The sequence below is a fragment of the Notamacropus eugenii genome, chromosome 1, assembly GCF_028372415.1.
Source record: "Notamacropus eugenii isolate mMacEug1 chromosome 1, mMacEug1.pri_v2, whole genome shotgun sequence".
NCBI lineage: Eukaryota > Metazoa > Chordata > Mammalia > Diprotodontia > Macropodidae > Notamacropus > Notamacropus eugenii.
In genome coordinates, this window is record NC_092872.1 from 62,316,326 (window position 1) to 62,339,842 (window position 23,517).

General features: G+C 36.8%; 2 protein-coding genes across 2 annotated transcripts; one reads left to right on the forward strand and one right to left on the reverse strand.

Annotated features, from left to right (window-relative positions):
• Window positions 1–1,751: 1,751 nt before the first annotated feature.
• LOC140502691 (olfactory receptor 13C9-like) lies at window positions 1,752–7,123 on the reverse strand. Its single transcript, XM_072606661.1, has 2 exons — window positions 7,107–7,123; window positions 1,752–2,661 (listed from the first exon to the last, which is right to left on the reverse strand). The coding sequence occupies exon 2, from the start codon at window positions 2,589–2,591 to the stop codon at window positions 1,752–1,754; it is 840 nt and encodes a 279-aa protein (XP_072462762.1). The 5' UTR covers window positions 2,592–2,661; window positions 7,107–7,123.
• A 13,561-nt stretch (window positions 7,124–20,684) lies between these two features.
• Window positions 20,685–21,641, forward strand: LOC140522977 (olfactory receptor 13C2-like). Its single transcript, XM_072638101.1, has one exon. The coding sequence runs from the start codon at window positions 20,685–20,687 to the stop codon at window positions 21,639–21,641; it is 957 nt and encodes a 318-aa protein (XP_072494202.1).
• The last annotated feature ends 1,876 nt before the right edge of the window (window positions 21,642–23,517 follow it).

A 23,517-nucleotide genomic window follows, 5' to 3' on the forward strand; every position in this document is an offset into this window, starting at 1 on the left:
TCAGATGCTCAGGTGAGGGCAGGGCTGCCTCTCAGGCTCAGTTCCCTCAGGGAGTTTATGCACAGACCTTCAACAATGGATCCAGGCTCCTGCCTGCTAGGAGAGCCCTGGTCTGCTGCTGCCCCTCAGCTTCTGTCTCCCGAGGGGGCCCGAGCCATGGGGGCACCCCACTCCCCCCTCGACCCACCAAAGGGACTCTCTCACAGACCCCCGTCACCTGTGGGTGGAGGTACTTGTGCGGCCGCTGGAGATCCTGTCCCTGAAGCCCGCTCGGATTTGTTCCTCTCGGTGCCGCGGCCACGGCAGAGCTGTACTCAGCTCCCAGTCCCGGCGCCCAGTCCGCAGCACGAAGGACCTTTTACGAGAGGTTTGCAGGTCTCTCCGGAACAGAAATCTCCCTCGCTCCAATGTTCTGTGGCCTCTGGGTGCAGAATTCACCGTGAGTTACTTCTTTGTAGTTGTTCTATGGGTTGTGGGTTCAGAGCTATGTGTATGTGCGTCTTTCTACTACGCCATCTTCCTCTGTCCCGTATCTTAGGCTCTCTAATTTTCTCTATAGTTTTACTCTAACACTATTACCTACATGAACCATTTTTTGATCTTTGCCATATTCTAGTACCTCTTGGCCCCTGTTTCCACATAAATTAACTTGTGTTTATTTTACATATACTTTTATGCTGCCTGCCCTATAAACGGGGACCACTTTCTATTTTGCATTCTAGCACCTAACTCAATCTCTGGTATATAGTTAACATTTAATAAATGATTGTGGGTTGATTAGTCAATGGAAAATGTCTGGACACACAGCTGAATGGACAAAGAAGAGTGACAAAAGGGCACTGTTCAATACCAGCCCCATGAAAAGATAATTTTAAGCTGATACCTTGCTGGAGAGAAACTGGCAACTACCAAATCTCCTTATCCTCCTCTGTGGTACTGTCTTAGCCTTATTCTAGGTAGATCTCTTTCTTTTCTCCCACTTTGAATCTTTTACTTTCAGGTTCAGGTCATAGATTCCCACTTAGCCTTTTAGACTGGTTGCCTTTGGAAACATCTAGTTTTGACCTTAACTTTCTAATGACCTACAGATATCTTTACTTGGATGACATCCTTTACCTTCAATTCTAATATAGATTCATTTTCTGGGCTAGATTTTGTTAATCTCTCAAACAGTCTTTTCCATTCTCTTTGAAAGGTCAGGAAGTCAATAGGAAAAAAAACTTTATTGCCAGATACACCACTGAAAAGAGGACTCAGTGTCATCCAGATGATAAAATGTGGGAGAGGGTCTTTATTTCATCACATTTGGTGCATCGTCTTGTGCAAAACCATTATGAAATTGTAGGGAAGAGGATTGGGAGCTAGGAAGGTATTATTGGTGAGCTAATTAATCTGGATAAGTTCCAAAGAAAGGCTAAATTTTAGTTGGTGGCCTTAAATATGAGCAAGAAATCTCTTCGAGTTTGGGACAGAGGCAAATAGCATTGCTAAGGAAGTTTTTTTTTTTTTTTTCCCCAATTATCTACTTTGAAAAAATTTAGGTAGTATATGTCACAGGAAATTCACATACAAATTAGAGGGTGATGATTCAGCTTTAGGACCTTTGTTTTGCTTATATTTGGGGCTCTTTTCTTCAAAAAATTAAGAAGACAAAACCCCAAACCACCTTAATATGATATCAACTCAACTTTTACCTTTCTTGTATCAGAGTATTGAGGCAAAAGGACTAATGACCAAGGCTAAGTATCTCATTAGTGTCTCTTGAATGAAAGTCTTTTCAGCACATTTCTCATGGCTGCATTCACTTCCTTGTTCCGCAGGCTATAGATGACGGGATTCAGCATGGGAGTCACCACCGAATAGAACAATGTAATAAATTTATCTGTAATTGAATTTTTGGACTTGGGCTTCATGTACATGAAGAGGATGGTGCCATAAAACACAGTCACCACAGTCAAGTGTGCAGAACAAGTAGAAAAGGCTTTTTTCCTCCCTTCTGAAGAGTTAATTCTCAGGATAGCAGAGAGAATAAAAATATAGGAGATAATAATTAACAATAAGGGGGAGAATGCAAGTGTTATGCTGTCTATCAACATAACAATCTCATTCAAGGAGATGTCAACACAGGCCAGCTTTAGTATGACTAAGATTTCACAAAAAAAGTGATTAATTATATTTTTCCCACAAAAGGGCAATCTTATTGCAAGAGCTGTTTCCATAGTGGAGTTGAGAAAGCCAACAACCCAGCATGTAACCACCAGCTGCAAGCATTGTTTCCTGTTCATGATGATAGGGTATCTGAGAGGGTTACAGATAGCCATATACCTATCATAGGCCATTGTGGCTAGGAGCACAGACTCTGTGGATCCCATGGCAAGGAAGATATACATTTGAATCATGCAACCAGAGAAGGAGATAGTTTTTCTCCCTGATGAAAAGTTTGTCAGCATTTTGGGGACAAAAGAAGATGTAAAACATATATCTAAGAAGGAAAGACTACTGAGAAAAAAGTACATTGGGGTGTGAAGGTGAAAGTCCAGGATAGTCAGAATAATTATAATACTATTCCCCAGTATGATGACTATGTACATCACCAGACATAAAAGAAAGATGAGCACTTCAGTCTTTGGGTATTCTGAAAACCCCAGCAGAATAAACTCCCTCCCGGATGTCCAGTTGAGTTCTTCCATTACATTTTCTTTCACCTGTAGTAGTCCAGACAGAAAAGAATAGTTGCTTAGTGATTAGTTCCTGGAGAAGTAGGAAGATTAAGAAGAGGACATTAACCTATTAGCTCAGGCTGATGTCAAGGAAAAAGCCACAGAATTGAATCTGGAAGTTGTACCTTTAGCCTTTGTTGAAAGACAAGTTCAATTCTATTCATAAAGGACTCACTGAGGTCCTATTATCAATCAATAATCAATAAACATTTTTTAAAATGTGTATTATATTCCAAGCACTGGGCTAAACACTGGACAATATGTTCATATCATCATGCAATAGTGGATATAAAGAGAAGTTATGATTGCTGTTATGAAGAAAGTATGAGGACAGTCTAAAAGAGTAGAATACCCTATATAAAAACATGTTATGTTTAATGAATACAGATATATTCTCTGGACACAGAAAATCATTCGAAGACATGGAATTTCTATGGTGAGTTAGAAAATAAATTCTGTATCACTACGAGGGTGCTAGACTAAAATGGGGCAGAATTCTCAGAAAAGTTAAGACAGTTTGGTCAGATAGAAGTCAGGTTTAGGTAATCAAGTGGTCAAATCAAGGGAGGTCAACCAAAGTAGGAGGAAGGAACCTGAGCAGATGATCAAAACCTAAGTTCCAGGAAATCAGAAAGCCAATAAAAAGGAACAAGCTCATTCTACTCTTAGGACAGAAGGGATTTCGTGTGTACCATGTTTTATACTTTCCATTTAGTGTAGGCACCTCTCAGTCCATAGGTGTTTATCATTTCCAAAAATTAGTCTATTGATTCACAAGCACTTAATAAACATCTACTGTGTGTCAGGTACTAGAAATATGAAGACAAAAAATGAAACAATTATTTTAAGAATTTTATATTCTACCAGGGAATACTATATGTATATGTATATATGTATTATATATGTATATGTATATGTATTATGTATGTATAATATATATCTGTGTGTGGACATATGCACATATACGTATACACACAAAGCTACTGATAAAATAAATATATTCAGAATGAATGTAAAATAAATGTAAGGCAGTTAAATACAGTTAGAGAGGAAAGATATCAACAGTTTTAGGGATCAGGAAATTCACTGTATAGGAAGTAATGCTTGAGCCGTGTCTAGGTAGCAGTTAGAAATGCTAACTTATAGATAATCGATGGTGTTGAAGCACACATACAAAGACAAAAATGAAGCAATCTTGATTCATGGAGCTCACATTCTATTACACGAGACAACACACACATCTTATAATATATACATAAGTATAAGGACAGAGGTGAATTAAGTCAATCAGTCCACTTAACTCCAGCCCAGATTTCTAGGAGTTGGTCAGGGACAACAGGTGATTTTTACTTCTAATTAATGAAGGAAAAGAATGGACCCATAATAAGTCTCCATCACCTAAAGTCTTCAGTCTATTTTCAGATAATATAAACAAAGATTGTACTATTTGAGTACATATTTGAGTACTATGTGAGTACATTTTTAAACATAGGCTACTTGTCCTTAAATGACATCTCTTTGAAAGGACTATCAGATAATTAATTAACACACATTTATTAAGCCCGTATTGCGTATCAATGTACCAGTTGTTGCCCCAAGGAGCTTATATCCTATCGGAGGAGACAGAATGCACACATACACACACACACACGCACACAGAATGTATGTATGTATGTATGTATGTATGTATGTATGTATGTATGTATGTATAGAGGAGATTTAAAGTAATTATCCAAGGTACTTGCGAACAGAAAAGGTAGGGATAATACAAGAGTCTGGGTAGGGTAGAAGGGAAGTCATGAGCAGCTGAGAGAAAATCAAGAAAGACTTGTACTTCCTCCTCATTTCTCTATTTTGGTTGATTGCTTTAATACCCTCCTAGTCAAATGGGCTCAGAGCTTCATAAAGCATCTCTGACTCTTCCAGTTTCCTCACTTTAATCCAATCATTTGCAAGTCTGGCTGATTTTGAGTCAGTAACATCTTCCCCATTCATCTCCTCTCTACTCACATGTCTACCCCCACTAGTTGAGGCCCTTATCATCTCTAGCTTTGGTTGTTATAATGGGGCAGCTAAGTGGTAGAGTGGAGAGAGTGCTGGGCCTAGTATCAGAAAGATTCATCACCATGAATTCAATTCTGGCCTCAGACACTTACTGGCTATGTGACCCTGGGCAAGTCACTTAGTCCTGTTTACCTCAGTTTCCTCAACTTAAAACGAACTGGAGAAGGACATCACTCTAGTATCTTAGCCAAGAAAACCCCAGGTGGGGTCTTGAAGGGTCAGATCCAACTGAAAACAAGTGAATAGTCACAACAACTGTAATAGCTTCTCATTTCATCTCCCTGCTTCTTGCCTCTCTGCTCCAATCTATCTTCCACATAACTAAGAAAATACATTTCATAATGCCAAGTTCTGACTATGTCATTTAGCTTAAAAAACTTCGCCTATTACTTACAGGATAAACCACAACCTATTCAGCTTACTTTTCCTCTTTTCATATGACTCCTCTTCACATAATCCATGTTTGAGTAAAACTGGCCACTAGATTATCTCCAATCTCATTATTCCATTTCATACCATACTGCACAAAAGCAGGCCAATTAGTTCGTCAGCTAGCATTTATAAAGCACCTACTATGAGCCAGGAACTGTGCTATACTTGGGTTGCAGTCCTTCTTCACTGTCTGTTGAAATTCTCCTCTTTTTCAAGGACTAATTGAGGTACCAACTAGTCTATCATGTAAGCTAATAAAATATTAAATAAATTTTTTATTTATTAAATATTTTAAATGTAAAATTAAATTTATTTTAAAAAATAAAATAATAAATAAAAATATTCTTTCCCTCTTCAAGTTTTTCCAGAGATCTTAAGTTTCTTTGTATTCAGTCTTACAGTGTGTTGGGTAAACCCTATCATAGCATCATAAATTAGACCTAGAGGAGATGCTAGAGATTATCCATCCCAAAGCCCTTATTTTATAGATGAGGAAGCCAAGGCCTGTGGAGAGGAAGTGACTTGATAAAGGTAGTAAATGGCCGAATTAGAGGCTGAATGTTTATCCTTTGACTCTGTATCTTGTACTTTCTCCACTTCATATCAGACTGGAAACTCCTGGAGAGCAAGGCTCTTCCCTTTTTACATCTTTGCATCTCCTTAATGTAATTACTTGTTTCTCTCAGCAGTATTCTGTTTCTATTCTCAGCTCCTTTCCTTTGCTTCAAAATAACCAGAAATACCTGGCTACTATTGACAGTCTAGTTTAATCTATCATTATTCACATTTCTATCAACAGTGTCAGTGGCCATAAAACTGTTTCTTCGCAGGAACAATTTTCAGTAGAAATTTGAGGTCATTATTCAGAGATCTTGGTTGGTGCCATCTTTCACCTTGTATATCTACTAGGTTGTGTACTCCTTCAGGGTAAGGATTATGCCTCATTCACCTTTGCATCTTGGTGTGAAGGTGGCAATATAAATGAGCTTGGGGAGGGGATAAAATCATGGGACTGAAGGTAATAGTATTACTGAACAAGAGCTCAAAGAGAAGGCAAACTCCAAAGATTCATTTTATAGATGAGTAAACTGAGACCTAGGGAGGATAAATGTCTTGCCCAAGGTCACATTAAGGCTAAGACATTGTGAAGCAAGGTTCTTTGACTCCAAAGCAAGTCTTCTTTCACTCTGCTGCACTGACATTTTGAGTTTGAGAAGATTATAGGACACCTGGGTGGAGAGATTCAGCAGTCCATTGATGAAATGTTGAAGCTTTTCCTTATTTCATTAATATCTTACTCTTCCTATTGCAGATTAAATATATGAAAAATGATGGTTATCCAATCAGTAAATTCACCTCAATACTTTAGCGATCAGTAAGACTAAATACATCGACCACAAAACTTTGCTGCTTGGTAAGCAATCTCTTCTGTTTGCACTTCAAATGCTTCCTTCTTCAGAGACTACATTGAAATTTCAGAAACTCATAATAGTCTGAGCCTATAATGATAGGTATTTCCTAAATAATTCTTTTCACTTGGTGAAGTATTAAAACACACTGTAGATATTGTCAGAGAAACTTAGAACTTTCATTTACCTTCAAGCATGTGTTGTTTTCCTCTTTCTCTGCTGTTGACTTGATTTCTAAAGCATCTTAGAATCCCAACAGGATTTTGGTTCCTCTCCTGGAACATTTCATAAAGTGATCAAACACAAGATTCTCAGAAATATCAGCACCAATGACATTCTATTTGCATGAAAACTCTCATTGAGTTTATTTCTTCTCTATCTTCTCCAGAATAAGAGGGGAAGTAGCCCAGTCAGACCTGGCTTATGCTTCTGACAAATGAACAAAGTCATGCATGAGACTACAAAGCCGATTTCACAGAACTCTGTGTAACTCTGGCTTTTCCATAGTCCTAAAACTGGGATTAAACTCTGGAGGACTAGGGTTGCTCTGGGAAAACAATTTCATGCTTTCTTTTTGGGGACCTACTCCATCCCTTAAGCAATTTCAACTTGTGACTCAAGAATTTCAGTATGCCCTGAGGAATAATGCCTTTAACTTTTCCATATTACACAGAGCCAATTATCTCACCTTGGTTTTTGTTTTCTTGTTTTGTTTTGAAACAACCATCATCCTTAGTTCTGGCTTTTTTGGAATTATTTTGTTGGGCTTTCATGCTCTTGCCTTAAAGAAAACTTCTTAAAGATGTCAGAAATTCTATTATTATAAATATTGCTTATCTTTATTCTAAAAACTTGCTGAGGAATATGATTCTTTTGATATGGACAGAAGAAAAAGAAACTATAAATCTGTGGACCTGAAACTGAAAATCTGAGAATGTTGGATCTTTGACCATAGACAAAGTAGAAAGCAGTAAGCAGCAAAGAAATTTCCTGTTATTATTGGTGAGGACTTTGTTCAGCAACTGTAAGTCTAAGAAAACTGCTTGAGGTACAGAGAAATTAAAATAATTGCTTAGGGCCACAAGGTTAGTGTATGTCAGAAATGGGATTTGGATCCAGGTCTTCCTGTCTTTGAGGCCAGCACTTAACCCATTGCAACCCTACTTCTCATAAACAATCATGATGACTCCCATATTAATATCTCCAGTCCTGACTACTGATGAGAGTTCTAGTCAGTGGAATTTTCACTGACTCTGGAGTTCCAGGTCCTGGGTTCGAATCCCTCTTCATTCTCTTGCTACCTCCCTAATCCTGGCCTCAGATTTGTACATATAAAATAAGAGGATTGGACTAGATGACTTTGTAGCTTCTTTCAATTGTAAATCTATGATCCTACAATATCTTTAGTTATTAAGAACATTTGCCAGTGCCTTAATAAAAACTAAATGTAGACAAGAGGGAAACGTGTTATTTTATAGTTCATATTGGTTAATCATAAAACACCGAGTAAAATGAAAAATCCAAACAGTTTAAAACTTAGAAAGCACAATAGCGCCTCATGTCACTGAACTCAAATTACCTACTCATCTGTTTTTATTCACTTTTGAAAAGAATTGGTGGCTTAAATAGGAGTACTTTTTAGTCTCCTCTATTGATTCATCTGATATAGAATTTGGAGTGAGAAGACCTGAGTTAGATCCATACTACTGTGTGAGCTTGCACAAGTCACTTAATTTCTCTAGGTCTTAGTTTCCTTTTCTGTCAGCAAGACCAATATGAAATGTATGTCACTGATGCAAGAGGTGATGAGGGTCTGAGCAAGGGTTTTGGTTGTGTGAGTGGAAAGAAGGTGATGTCTATAAGAGATGTTGTAAGGACAGAAAAATCACTAGGATAAAGTGCTCTGAGGAGGATGGATTAAAGTGGGGAGAGATTTGAACTATGGAGATCAATTAAGTGATTACTGCAAACCCAACCCTGGATTATAATCATCTGTTCCCTTCATTTCTACTGATGTGCTACTGAATGGAACTAGAGGACATCATGAAACTGAGCTGATTGGGTCCACTAAATTTTATGTTATCTAATTACAACTGGACCTTCATGGTAGCAAGGCAGCCCTACTCCTCTCTAACAGATTCCTTATCTCACTCACCATGGTTATTTCAAATATTGTCATTTGTCCTCCAGAATTTCACATCATGGAGGAGTGGAGTGCAGCACAGTACAGGCACAGAGCACAGCACAGCCTGGGCCAGGCCAAGGCAAGAACAGGACTGGAACGGTCTTCAAGGTGCCACCAGCAGGAGTTGTGGGTCCCAGATTCCTCAACACACAAATGTCAGACAGCTTCAGAGGTCACTGAGAAAACTCTTTCACTTGGCTGAGAAGGGAACACAGGAGTCTAGCCTTGGCCCCAGACAGCAGCAGCTTCCACTGTTGGAGCCCTGGCCTAAAGCCCTTGGGGGAATTGAGCAGCTGATCTGCATCTCAGCACTGAGTGACTGACCAGGGGTGAGGAGTGCTGGGGTGGTGGAGATGGTGGAGGCTCTGGAGAGGGAATCCTACTCACAGACAAGAGCACAGACCAGGAGAAGAATAAACTTCTTTCCCTTGATTATGCCACCTTGGAGGAACTGAGAACGTACTGGTCCCTGGAGTACACCCTCCCCTTGACAAAGAACTCAAAAGTCAAATGACTGGCTGGGAAGATGCCTCAAAGAGGGGAAAAGAATAAAACAATAGAAGATTATTTTCTTGGTGAGCAGGTATTTTCTTCCGCCCTTTCTGATGAGGAGGAACAATGCATATTATCAGAGGAAGACCTAGGGGGTAAAGGCTCCTGCATCCAAAACCTCCAACGTGGATATGCAGTGGTCTCAGACCATGGCAGAGCTCAAAAAGGATTTTGAAAATCAAATAAGAGAGGTGGAGAAAAGGTTGAGAGGAGAAATGAGAGTGGTGCAAAAAAACCATGAAAAGTGGGTCAACAGCTTGCTAAAGGAGACCAAAAACATGCTGAAGAAATTTATACTTTTAAAAATAGACTAACTCAAATGGCAAAAGAGGCCCAAAAGGCCAATGAGGAAAGAATACTTTAAAAAGCAGAATTAGCCAAATGGAAAAGGAGGTTCTAAAGCTCACTGAAGAAAATAGTTCTTTAAAAATTAGAATGGATCAGATGGAAGCTTATCACTTTATCAGAAACCAAGAAATTACAAAACAAAACCAAAAGAATGAAAAAGTAGAAGACAATGTAAAATATCTCATTGGAAAAACAACCGACCTGGAAAATAGATTCAGGAGAGAACAGTTTAAAACTTATGGGACTACCTGAAAGCCATGATCAAAAAAAGAGCTTAGACATCATCTTTCATGAAATTATCAAGGAAAACTCTCCTGACAGTCTGGAACCAGAGGGTAAAATAAATATTGAAAGAATTCAACAATCACCTCCTGAAAGAGATCCGAAAAGAAAAACTCCTAGGAATATTGTAGCCAAATTCCAGAGTTTTCAGGTCAAAGAGAAAATATTGCAAGCAGCCAGAAAGAAACAATTCTGGTATTGTGGAAATACAATCAGGATAATACAGGATCTGGCAGCTTCTACATTAAGGGATCACAGGACTTGGAATATGATATTCCAGAAATCAAAGGAACTAGAATTAAAACCAAGAATCACCTACCCAGCAAAACAGTATAATACTTCAAGGGAAAAAATGGTCATTCAATGATATAGATGACTTTTAAGCATTCTTGATGAGAAGACCAGAGCTGAATAGAAAATTTGACTTTCAAACACAAGAATCAAGAGAAGCATGGAAAAGCAAACAGGAAAGAGAAACCATAACGGGCTTACTAAAGCTGAACTGTTTACATTCCTACATGAAAAGACAATATTTGTAACTCTTGAAGCTTTTCTCAGTATTTGAGGAGCTGGAGGGATTTTACACACACACACACACACACACACACACACACACAGATAGATGGATAGATAGATAGACAAATAGAGAGCATAGGGTGAGTTGAATAAGAAGGGATGATAAAATTAAGGGGTAAGAAAGGAATATAATAGGAGGAGAAAGGGAGAAATGGAATGGAGCAAATTATCTCTCATAAAAAAGGCAAGAAAAACACTCTTTTAATGGAGGGGGTGAGAGTGAAAAAGTGGAGCTTACTCTCATCACATTTGACCTAAGGAGGAAATAAGCACGTTCAATCTTGTATGAAAATCTCTTACACTACCAGAAACAAAGGACAAACATACACTACAAGAAAGTAGGGGAGAAGGGGATAAGTGAAGTATGGGGAGGGGATGATAGAAGGGAGGGCAAATGAGAGGAGGAGGATAGTTAGACGTAAACACTTTTGAGGAGGGATGAGGTCAAAAGAGAGAATAGAATTAATGGGGGGCAGGATAGGATGGAGGGAAATATAGATAGTCTTTCCCAACATAATTATTATGGAAGTCTTTTGCCAAACTGCACATATATAGCCATATTGAATTGTTTGCCTTCTCAGTGGGGATGGGTGGGGAGGAAGGAAGGGAGAGAAGTTGAAACTCACAGTTTTAAAAATGAATGTTAAAAATTGTTTTTACATGCAAGTGGGAAATAAGAAATACAGGTAATGAGGTATAGAAATCTATCTTGCCCTACAAGAGAAGAGAGAAGATGGAGTTAAGGGAAGGGAAGAGTGTGATAGAAGGGACAGTATATTAGGGGAAGGAGTAATCAGAATGCATGGTGTTTTGGGGTGAGGGGAGGGGAGAGATGGGGAGAAAATTTGAAACCCAAAATCTTGTAGAAATGAATGCTGAAAACTAAAAATTAAAAAATTAAAAAAGATTCTTAAAAAAATTTCACATCATGCTTCACCAAAAAGTTTAAGGCTGATCAGCATGAACTTCCTATTCTCCCCCTTTACTCATATTGCCTTTCTCCAACATCATCCCTCACTTCACCTTCACTCCATTGTCTGATGAAGAGTTAAGCCTCTTTACCAAGACTACCTCATTTACAGGTACCTTTGATTCAATCTCCCCTAGTACTTTCCAGCAAATTGGTTACACCACCATTTCACTCTTTCCTCTATTCTTCCATATCTCCTGATATACTATCTCCTTTTCTACTTCATGCATAGCCATGTCTCTTCTATCCTTAAAATGTTCTCATTTTATCCTACCATTCCCAATAACTTTTGTCATATATTTCTCCTTCCCTCAAACTTTTGAAAAATACTCAGTTCCTCAATTTCCTTTTTTCTTATTTTTTTCAAACCTCAGTAACCTCGCTTTAAAATTCAACTCTAATTGTTCTTTTTAAAGTTACTAGTAATTTCTTTGCTGCCAAATCTAATTGCCTTTCTCAGTCTTCATCCTTCCTGAGCAGTATATAACATTTGACTCTGTTGATCATCTCCTATTGTATCTTCTTCTCTGGGATTTTGTGACACTGCTCTATCTTGACTCTCCTCCCACCTGCTCAATAATTCCTTCTCAGTCTGTTTTGCTAGATCTACATCCATATCATATTTCCAACTGTGTGTGTCTCCCAAGGTTCTGTTTAGGTCTCTTTTTCCTTTCCTTCTTGTACTATCCCATTTATTTGATCACCTTTCTTGTATTCAATTATCATCTATAGGCAGATGATTTTCCTGATATATATATATATATAGTGATAATCTCTCTTCAAGGTTCCAATATTGTGTTTTCAATACAAGACTTTTTTGAATTTTTGGAACTTGATGTCTCATAGTTGTCTCAAAATCAACATGTTTAAAACAGAACTCATTATCTTTTCTCCCAAATATTCCCTTAGTCTTAACTTTCTTCTTATTGTTGAGGATAACTTCATCCTTCCAATCACTCAGTGTTGAAATTTCAGTGTTATTATCAATTCCTCATCCTATTCAATAAATATCCAATTATTTTTTAGTGTTTTCATTTCTAGTATGAAAATTATGTTAACTCAGTATCCCATTGTTCCCAGTCCTGCTTGTCAATCTGTGTTGGGAGAAACATTACCCAGTTGCCCTAATTTTTGTCACTTACTCAAGTCATCCCCTACCTGTGACCTTAGTATCCCTACCAGCAAAGTGTCATGTTCTTGTTACCACAGGGAAGAACTGAGATTCAAGGGAACCACCTCCTCTGCTGGGGTGGACCCATCTGTATTTTCTCAAAGTTACTTATAATAGCTGACCCCACTTTGAAGTCATTGATAAGCAAAGACTGTGAGCCATGCACTAAACTCGTTGAGAAAGAAGAGAGACTTACCTGGAGTTCAATAGTTCAGACCCACCAAGATCTGTATTGAGTGATAAATATAGACAAAAGGACAGTATGGAAGTGACAATGGGGAATTGGGAGTAAAAGAGATAGTTTCTTTATCCAGGAAGGACTAGGAAGAAGAGTAAAAATCCTTGTGTATACTGGCTACACTAATATTTTATGCTAGTTAAAGAAAGTGGTGCCATATTTCTGTAACTTGGAGTGGTGTTCAAAGTAACAATTAACCAGTAGAGCAAGACAGGGAAATGTGACATTCTCCCTGCTTTCTAGTTCTTCCAAATTTACCTTCTTTATTCTTTGAAATATTGCAGAATTCCCAAATGTAACAGATATATGTGCATGTAAATACAAAAGAGATGCAGTGTAATCAGGGGACTGGGCTTGGAAACAAGAAAACTTGAGTTTAAGTTCTGCCTGTAAGAAATGACAAAATTATTAATAAAATTATTAATGTGATGACAGAAAACTGTTCATATGAATTGTAACATGAACTTCCTAAACCTAAGTCATCATGGCAATGTCAAAATTCCAGTAATGTTACATTCCTACCCTTAAGATAATGAAATTAGGTTAAGCTGAACCATGCCCCAGGTTCCCCTAGCCAGGGATGTTGCCTTGTGGAGAGTCCAGATCAAGCCGAATCTCAGTTTCTAGTGTCCTTGTCCTCTTCCTTTAGAATTCATGGCATGAGAAGCAAAACAGTCAAAATTAGGTGTTTTCCTTGCCTGGATTGCCAAGAGCCAGTGGGGTCTCAGGACCAGGTCTTGCTACCTCATGCTATTGCTTCCCTCTCAACTCCTTAAAGTATAAAATCTTTTTTCATGGATCTCTTTGGTTGATAAATCCACTGGACATCCCCCAGGGTGGTAGGTTTGCTACCTTGTTATCCCAATTAAAGATCTTTTATCTTTATTTATGGTTTTTATTTATTTCAGGACTTGACACATATAATAGCTATGTGACTGTGGCAAATCTATTAAATCATAGTGTCCTCATGAAATTTACTAGTTACCTTCCATCTTCTATGTGTGTGTCCTATATATGACATATATATCCATCTATCACTAGCTAGCTAACTGTATCTATATATACATGTACATACATACATATATACATGTATAAGTATTTATAATATAGGTATAGGTATATATACACACATATACATACATACAGCACACACATTCTATCCCATTAGATTGTAAACTCATTTTTTGTTTTTCTTGTTAACTGAAGGTTTTGTTGGGGGAGAGAGGAGTTAGCTCTAGTGTTGCCAAAAAAGAAGGGAAGAAAATCATTGGATAATTAAAAAAAATTAATTTATTAAGTTTTAGTTTTCAACATTCACTTCTATAAGATATTGAGTTCCAAATTTTCTCTCTATCACTCCCCTCCTCCTACTCCAAGACAGCATACAAATTGATATAGGCTTTACATTCTTATTAAACCTATTTTTAATTTAATTTATTAAATTAAATTAATCATGTTACAAAGAAGAAATAGAACCAATGGAAGAAACCATAAGAAAGCAAAAACAAACTAAAAAAGAAAAAGAGAGCAAATAATATGCTTTTCGTCTGCATTCTGACACCAGAGTTCTTTTTCTGGATGTGGACAGCTTCTTCCATCATGAGTCCTTTGGAGTTGTCTTAGATCCTTGCATTGTTAAGAAGAAAAAAATCTATCAAAGTTAGTCACTGCACCCTGTGGTTGTTACTGTGTACAATGTTCTTGTTCTGCTCATTTCATTCAGCATTAGTTTATATAAGTCTTTCCAGGTTTTTCTGAAGTCCACCTGCTCATCATTTCTTATAGCACAATAGTATTCCATTACATTCATATACCACAACTTATTCAAATGTTCCCCAACTGATGGATATCTTCTCAATTTCCAGTTCTTTGCCATCACAAAAAGAGCTGCTATAAATGTTTTTGTACACAAGCCCTTTTCCCACTTGTATGATTTCTTTGAGAAATAGACCTAGAAGCAGTATTGTATTGTATATATTTTTTAATATGTAGAAAAGAAAGAAGTTCAAAAGGAAACATGAACAAGCAGGGCAGCTTAGAAAGAAACGTACTTTAATAAGATCAAGCAATAAATAGAGATTTGAAGTTTCACATGTTAATCTTTTCTCTCCTATGTATAAAGAAATATTATTTTGATGTTTATTAAATTCAGAGTTGTTTTTTAAAGAATGCAAGCTCCTTTAAGGCAGGGAATATTTTTTGCCCTTCATTTTATTCCTGAGGCTTAGCAAAATGCTTGGAGCAGAGTGTGTATTTAAGAAATGCTTGTTGATAATTTGTGGATGAGTTGTTCTAGTGGACAGAGTTCCCACACTGAGACTCCCCATTAACTGATGAAACCATAAGTTCAAACCAAACAAATACAAAACAAACAAAAAAAGAATCAGAGTTAAATAGAAATAGGTTTAAAAATTATACCCTTGTTTTGTTGACATCTTAAAATGGTTTTATTCATAATGACATTTTATTTTACATTTCCTTCAGTTCAGAATACATATCATCTACGCTGCTACTGTTACCTAAAATACTCCAGGTCTTACCACCTGCCATGCCTTTGTGCCAAATCTTAACTTTCAATATAACTGATATGGACTTTGGGGTTTTGACCTTACTTCAACCGATATTCCCTTAGGATTTCCCAACCTTTCTATCCTCAAGCTGAACTTTCTGTAAAGTGTTCTCTCCTTCAGTTAGACTGTGAACTTTTTGAAAATTGAGATTATCTTGATTTTCCTCTATATCCCTGGTGCTTAGCACAATCCTCAGTAAATAATAATCTTAATTTTAAAAAATTCAATCATTCATTCTGTTTGTTTTACCGCAAGAATCCTGCTATGAATATTTTATTACATGTAATAAAATTTATTTTTTTATGTTTGTATGTATATATTCTTTCTATCTTTGTTTTCAGGACATATGCCTACTATTTGGGGTCTCTAGGTAGAAGGGAATAGATGCTTAAGTCTCTTTTTTAAGCATAAGTCTAAACTGCTCTCTAGAATTATTAGACCAATTGACTGACCTAATGACAGTGGATTATTGTGGCTGGCTTCCTTCTTCCAACATTGACTATTTCTGGTTTTTTGGCCATCTTTTTTTGGGAGGGATGTGAAATGAATCCTCAGAGTACCTTTGATTTGCTCCGAAATAGATTTGATCTATCTATAACATTGATCTGCCCCATTACTTCAAATAATCAAGATCTGGGGCTTCAAGTTGTTTTGTTCTATGGTCAATAAATTGTGAGAGGGTGAACTAATCAGTTTGGACAAAACTATTAAAATAGGTGCAGAGAAAATTCTGTATCATCATCATGAGGTGGATTAAGGATCTGAAACAAACACTTATCCCTGATAATCTTTCCATTTGAAATCAGAAAATGGTTTCTATGTAATTAGGTCTTTAGGGCATTATTCCTGAAGTACTAAAAAGTTTTGAAGTTCTGCAAACCACAATTTTAAATTACTTCAGGGACAAAATAAATCCCTAAGAACAAATAGGGATTTAAGGTGCCTTCTAGAGCCCATGGCTTGTCCTTTTGAAATGGGCCTCCACTCACTGATTCTGTTTGGGCTGCCTGCCAAGTGAAGTTGTCCTTAACTTTAAATTATGCAACCCTGTCTGTTCTTCATTATTTCTCCATTTGTGTACAACAATTTGTTTACAATAATCATTTCAATATACCACCTTGATAATTTTTCAGGAATAAGTATGTCCTGAACATACAGGGTCTCTTACTTGTTATAACAGCAGCAAAATTAGAGATGCAAATAATCATGACGTCCTGGAGTAATGCATCTCCCCTTAAGGACTGACTTCTTTGGGAACGCATTAGCTAAGACTCTTTGAAAGCATATTGAAAAAAGTTATAGCTGAAAATAAAAGGAAAGCAATGTTTCAAGGAGAGGTAAGTTGAATTGAGGACCATGCACATACTGATTAGTCAATCTTGAGCAATAGAACAGTACTCTGACTAATGCTACTGAGTTGAGTTAAATAAATATTTGCAGAGAGGAAGATTTAGGGACCATGTAAGGAAACTTTCTAACAATGAGTACTGTCTCAAAACGGAATGGGTTTCTTTAGTGGATAGAGAATTCCCATCCTTGGAGGTCTTTAACCAGATATTGAGTTGGGTTGATAGGGGTTATTGCAGGTACAGATCTTATCCTACTCAAATTATATGGTTCTGTATGTCATGCCTTGTACATTTGTACTTCTGATCTCTCAGTAAGTTTATGTGTGAGTGTGTTGTATGTGTATGTGTGTGTGTGTGTGTGTGTGTGTGTGTGTGTGTGTGTGTGTGTGTAGTAATAGTAGTAGTAGTAGTAGTAGTGGTGGTGGTGGTGGTGGTGGTGGTGGTGGTGGTGGTGGTGGTAGTGGTGGTGGTAGTAGTAGGTCAAGGAGGACATCGAAGAGAAAGTAATCTAACATATTCTATCTCCATCCTATCTCCAGAGGTCCTATCTCTGTTCCTTTCTGAATAGCTTCAAAAGATAGACCTTCTCCAAATAAAAACAGAAAACTTAACATGGTATTTTGATGCTTATAAGGTTGAGAATCAAATCATCTAAAATGTTACGTTGTATTGGTGAAAATTAGTTTCATTAACTCTATTATGATAGGAGGGATGCCCAAGATCATCCAAATGGTTAGCAACTAGGGGAAAATTAGATCTTGTAACTCCTAACTTTCATATCCTATCCTTATTGCACTAAAAACAGGCAAAAGGCTTTTTTGTACTTTCAACACTTCTATTTAACATGGTATAATGTGAGTTATAAGAAGAGTTATAAGAGATTTTTATATCAATGTGTACAATATGTATTTTCTCATTTGAATCGCATAAGAATACTGTGAATGAAATATTTCTGATATTATTTATATTCACCAATGAATTGAGGATCAAAATTTAGCAACTTGTCCATAGGATTATACATAATAGGGAAAACAGAAAAGTTAAGTTATTAGAACTAATTTAGGAAATTAGGGATAGGAATAAGGATTGCACCTGTGATTTAATCACCATAGAGATCAAAATACTATTTTTAAATGGTATGATTATTTTCAAAAATATTCTCAAAAAATTAAGAAACTAAATGAGCTGAATAATGTTGTAAGAAATAATCTACATTTTTTAAAAAAAATCCCTTTTAATGTTCTTCCAAGAAAATATGATAAGAATAGAACTGTAAATAGAACTGCAGTCTCAATGATGTGGCCATTTCCTCCAGTGACGTGGATTATAACACATCCATCCCTGACCACATCTTCCCATAAAATTCACCATAAGGGACTCACTTCACTTGCTTGGTGATCTTCTTGGTATTTTCTTGGCAATGTCTGGATATCAGTGGAATATGTGGACTGTACACTGGCCATGTCTTGCTTTCTGGAAATAAATATATTAGTGATCTGAGCACCAGCTTGCCTCTCTCTCTCTCTCTCTCTCTCTCTCTCTCTCTCTCTCTCTCTCTCTCTCTCTCTCTCTCTCTCTCTCTCTCTCTCTCTCTCTCTCTCTCTCTCTCTATATATATATATATATATATATATATATATATATATATATATATATATATAATTTTGTATCAATAAATAACATTCTGGTTATAAAAAAAAAAGATGATCTTAATCATTGGAAAGAAAGTCAGTGTTCATGAGTGGATTAGTTTTAAAATGACCATTGTCATTAAATTAATTTATTGATACATTTTAATAGCAATCAAAATACCAATGTTTTCTTTTCAGAACTAGATCAAAACAACAGAATTTATACAGAAAAAGGCAAATTGTCAACAATATTAAAAGTTAAGTGACTCACCCAGGATTCCACAGTCGTGTGTCAGAAGCAAGACTTGAACTGAGTGCCCCATGAGTCAGAGACTGGCTCTCTATTCATTATGTCATGCTACTTCTCATATCAAATATTAATATTTTTATAAAAATATGGAAGATGAAAACTAGAGAAAATTCGTTATATTATAAATTGATTGGAAAGCTCCAAGAAGGAAAAAAATGTAGATTCTTTCCCCACACTATGTAATGTAAGAAATTTCATCTGAGCAATTTAATTAAACATTAATCTACAAAAGAACTTTTAAAAATAAGGAAAATGAAATGCATTTATTTCAGTCATTAAAGTAGATAAAAATCTGTATGTTAAAAAGGTATTTATTGGACTATTAGATTCAATTTTTAAATTATGTAAAAAAGTTGGGCCAACAAAAAGTATATAATTATGAAAAAAATAAATATAATACATTGGGGAAAATAATAGTGTAAATAGAACAGATAAATCATGTAAAATTGATAAGAAATCCAGGGAGCAACGATCAAGGAATGTGAGCAGACAATCTACGAAAGAGGAAATGCATTTTGCAAACAATCATTTGAAACATGTATGAATTTACTAATAATCACAAAAATGCAAATGAACAATTTTGATGTGTTACCTCACACTAATGGTCAAATTGGCAAAGATGTCAAAATATTGCTGACAGGGATATTGAGAAAGTTACACATTCCTAAGTGCTAATAGAATTGCAATTTGGGTGCACAAAAAATTATTACTGACATATCACCTCTTTAACCAATAACCCTATTATTGTGACTATGCCATAAGCACCACCATAAGTTTAAAGACAGTCATTTTGTCCAAGCTAACAGCACTATTTATAATTGCAAAGAATTAGAAAATGGCTAAATAAACAATGGTGTATGAATATTCTTTGAAGGACATCAAGTTGAAGATTTCATCAAGATAGAAATAGAAGGTTCTATGGTTCTATGGATGGTTCTATGATGAAGTTATGAGATAACAGGTGAATAGTTCCAGTGCTCCACTGTTATCTTCAAGATGCTGAGAGAAAGCAATGAAGACTTCCAACATGTTGGGAAGGCACCACTAGGGTGAAGCTATGTGAGGATAGGGACAAGACTGTCACCAGAGTGCCAGGCATAGATGATTTGCAATCTGCAGAATGGCACTATTGTAAGTAACACCCAAACTGATGAGATCCCAGATCCATTTGTGTTTTGAGTTATATCAATTTAATAAAGTCTTTGGCTACAGCCACTGCTGGGGACCATCTAAATTATAGAGAGAGTATAATCTCTATATTTGGAGGAAATATTGAAGGAATCATCATTCCTTCAAGTATCCAAGTAACACAGTACACTAGTTAACAAATATAACAAATATTTGATACATTAAGAAATTTGGAAAGATAAATAATTCACAGCAAAGAAAGTAGAATTGGAAATCATGCAGTCTCTATGTGCCCTCATTTCCTCATCTGTAAAACAAGTGGGTTGGACTAGATTATTTATAAGACTCCTTCCAGATCTAAATGTTAAGATCCTAATAATCAACCAGACAGAGCAGTATTTTGTCTCCAAGGATTCTCCACCTCCTTATGACTTATCCAGTCACTAAATCACCAAGGAGAAGCCAGGGAAGAAGATCTGGGACAGATGCTCCCAAGCAGAGTTTTTGCAACAAACATCTGCCCTTGATTCACTTAAAGAGATTGATAAAAGTTCAAGGTCCAGTTCAACCCTCACATTGTTGGTCAGTTTTAGATACAGCTTTAAAAAATTCAAATATATAGTTAGTGATGAGGTTAATATCTTGAACACTGAAGTTCCCAGTAGGTACATGACACACAAATGTGACTGAGCAGTAATGGATTTGACTGTAAAAGCATTTGTTCTGTGTTCTGAATTTCTACAGGCAAAATGGAAAAGATAAATGAAACCACTGTGACAGAATTCTTCCTGAAGGGCCTTTCTGGCTATCCCAGACTTGAGATCACATTCTTTGTGCTGATTCTGATAATGTATATAGTCATTCTCCTGGGTAATGGCATCCTCATTGTCATCAGCATCCTGGACCCCCACCTCCACACTCCTATGTACTTCTTCCTTAGTAACCTCTCCTTCCTGGATATCTGCTATACATCCACCTCTATTCCTCCTACACTGGTGAGCTTCTTATCTCAAAAGAAAATCATTGCTTTTTCTGGGTGTGTAGTTCAGATGTGCCTTGGCTTGGCCATGGGGACCACAGAGTGTGTGCTCCTGGCCATGATGGCATTTGACCGCTATGTGGCCATCTGCAACCCCTTGAGATACCCCACCATTATGAACAAGATTGTGTATGTGCAGATGGCAGCAGGTTCTTGGGTATCAGGGGGTGTCAACTCCTTGGTGCAAACAATTCTTGTGGTGCAATTGCCTTTCTGCAGGAATAATGTTATTAATCATTTCAGCTGTGAAATCCTGGCAGTCATGAAACTGGCCTGTGCTGACATCTCTGGCAATGAGTTTATCATGTTAGTAGCCACTACAGTATTCACGTTGACTCCTTTGCTACTGATTGTTGTCTCTTACACTTTGATCATCTCCAGCATCCTAAAGATTCGTTCATCTGAAGGGAGAAGTAAAGCCTTTTCTACCTGCTCAGCTCACCTGACTGTGGTGATTATATTCTATGGGACCATCCTATTTATGTACATGAAGCCCAAATCCAAAGTATCACTTAATTCAGATAAATTGCAAACTATGGACAAACTCATTTCCATGTTCTACGGGGTCATGACTCCCATGATGAATCCTTTAATCTATAGTCTCAGGAACAAGGATGTGAAAGAGGCAGTTAAACATCTGCTAGGAAGGAAAGCTTTTAGTAAATAAGCATGAAAGATCTTGTATTTTGGTCCAATGAGTGATAAAAATTTATAAAAGAACAGCAGGAAAACCAATTAAGAGGTCTATTTGATGCTTGAGTTCCACCAGTAAATCAGTCAGAAAACATATGTACCCACCATCTACTAGACCCTATGTTTTACACTGGTGGCATAAAGCCAAAAATAAAACATCCTAGCCCTCAAAGAGCTTCCATTCTATTGGGAGAGATAGCTTGTATTCACATAACTATTTACCAAATATATGCAAAATAAATATAAAACATTTTAAATTGTATTTATTTATTTTTAGATTTTGACATTCATTTCCACAAAATTTTGAGTTCCAATTTTTCTCCCCATCTCGTCCCTCCCCCACCTGCTAATACCTTGCATTCTGATTACCCCTTCCTTCAATGTACCCTCCCTTCTATCACACTCCACCCTTCTCTTATCTCCATTTTATCTCTTTTCTTGTTGGGCAAGATAAATTTCTATACCCATTATGTGTGTTTCTTATTTCCCAGTTATATGCAATAATAATTCTCAACATTCATTTCTAATACTTTGAATTACAACTTCTCTCCCTGTCTCCCTCCCTACCCATCCCCACTGAGAATGCAAGCAATTCCATACAGGCTATATATGTATTGTTTTGCAAAAGACTTCCATGATAATCATGTTGTGTAATACTAACTATATTGCCCTCTATCCTACCCTGTCCTCCCCTTTTTCTATTCTCTCATTTGACCTTGTCCCTTCCCAAAAGTGTTTACTTCTAGTTACTCCCTTCTCCCAATTGCCCTCCCTTCTATCATCGCTCTCACCCCACTTGTTCCCTCCTCCCCTACTTTCCTGCAGTGTAAGATAGATTTTCATATCAAATTTAGTGAACATGTTATTCCCCACTTAAGCAATATGTGAAGAGGGTAAGCTTCACTTTTCCCCTCTCACCTTCTCCCTTTTCTCCTCCATTGGACAAGATTTTCTTATCTCTTTTATGAGTTATAGCCTAGATTTTACATTCCTACAATGTTACAATTTAGTTTAGATAAAAATTCTTGAAGTCATGTAGTGGAACTCCCATTTTTTATATAACGGTGTACTATAGCCCAGAAAAATAGCTAGCTAGGAGTAAAACTAGAATTGTAAGTAAAGTCCTACACTTTCAAGTCTAAGGAGCTTTCATTTATCCCACATCATAAACTCCTACCAAACTTATTAAGTTGTGAAGTGAGAAAATTAAATTTATTCCTTTTGTTTCTGGAAAGTGCTACCCATTGGCAAAGAATTGGAAATTGAGGGGATGCTCATCACTTGAGGAATGGCTGAACAAGTTGTCGTATATGAAGATAATGGAATACTATTTTAGTATAAGAAATAATGAGCAGGCAACTTGAATGAACATCATGATGCTGAGTGAAGTGAGCAGAATCAGGAGAACATTTTACACAGTAACAATCACAGTGTGTGATAACTAACTTTGGTAGACATCTCTTCTCAGTAATGCAATGATCCAAGATAGCTCCAAAGGACTCATGATAGAAAATACTGTCCATATCCAGTAAAGGAACTATGGAGTCTGAATGGTATTTGAAGCAGATTATTTGCTCTCTCTGTCTCTCTCTGTCTCTGTCTCTCTCTCCCTCTCTCTCTCTCTCTCTGTTTTTATACCTTTCTTCTTTCTCATGGTTTCTACCATTGATTCTAATTCTACCTTACAATATGACTAATATGATAATAGACTCAATATGAATGTATATGTAGAACCTATCTCAAATTACTTACCATCTTGGGGTAAGGGAAAGGGAGAGATTGGGAGAAATTTTGCAACTCAAAATCTTATGGAAGTGAATGTTGAAAACTAAAAATAAATTAATATTTAA

What these genes read in the sequence shown, in the direction of transcription:
- LOC140502691 (XM_072606661.1), bottom strand. Translation starts at nt 2,591, where the DNA reads ATGTACATAGTCATCATACTGGGGAATAGTATTATAATTATTCTGACT.
- LOC140522977 (XM_072638101.1), top strand. Translation starts at nt 20,685, where the DNA reads ATGGAAAAGATAAATGAAACCACTGTGACAGAATTCTTCCTGAAGGGC.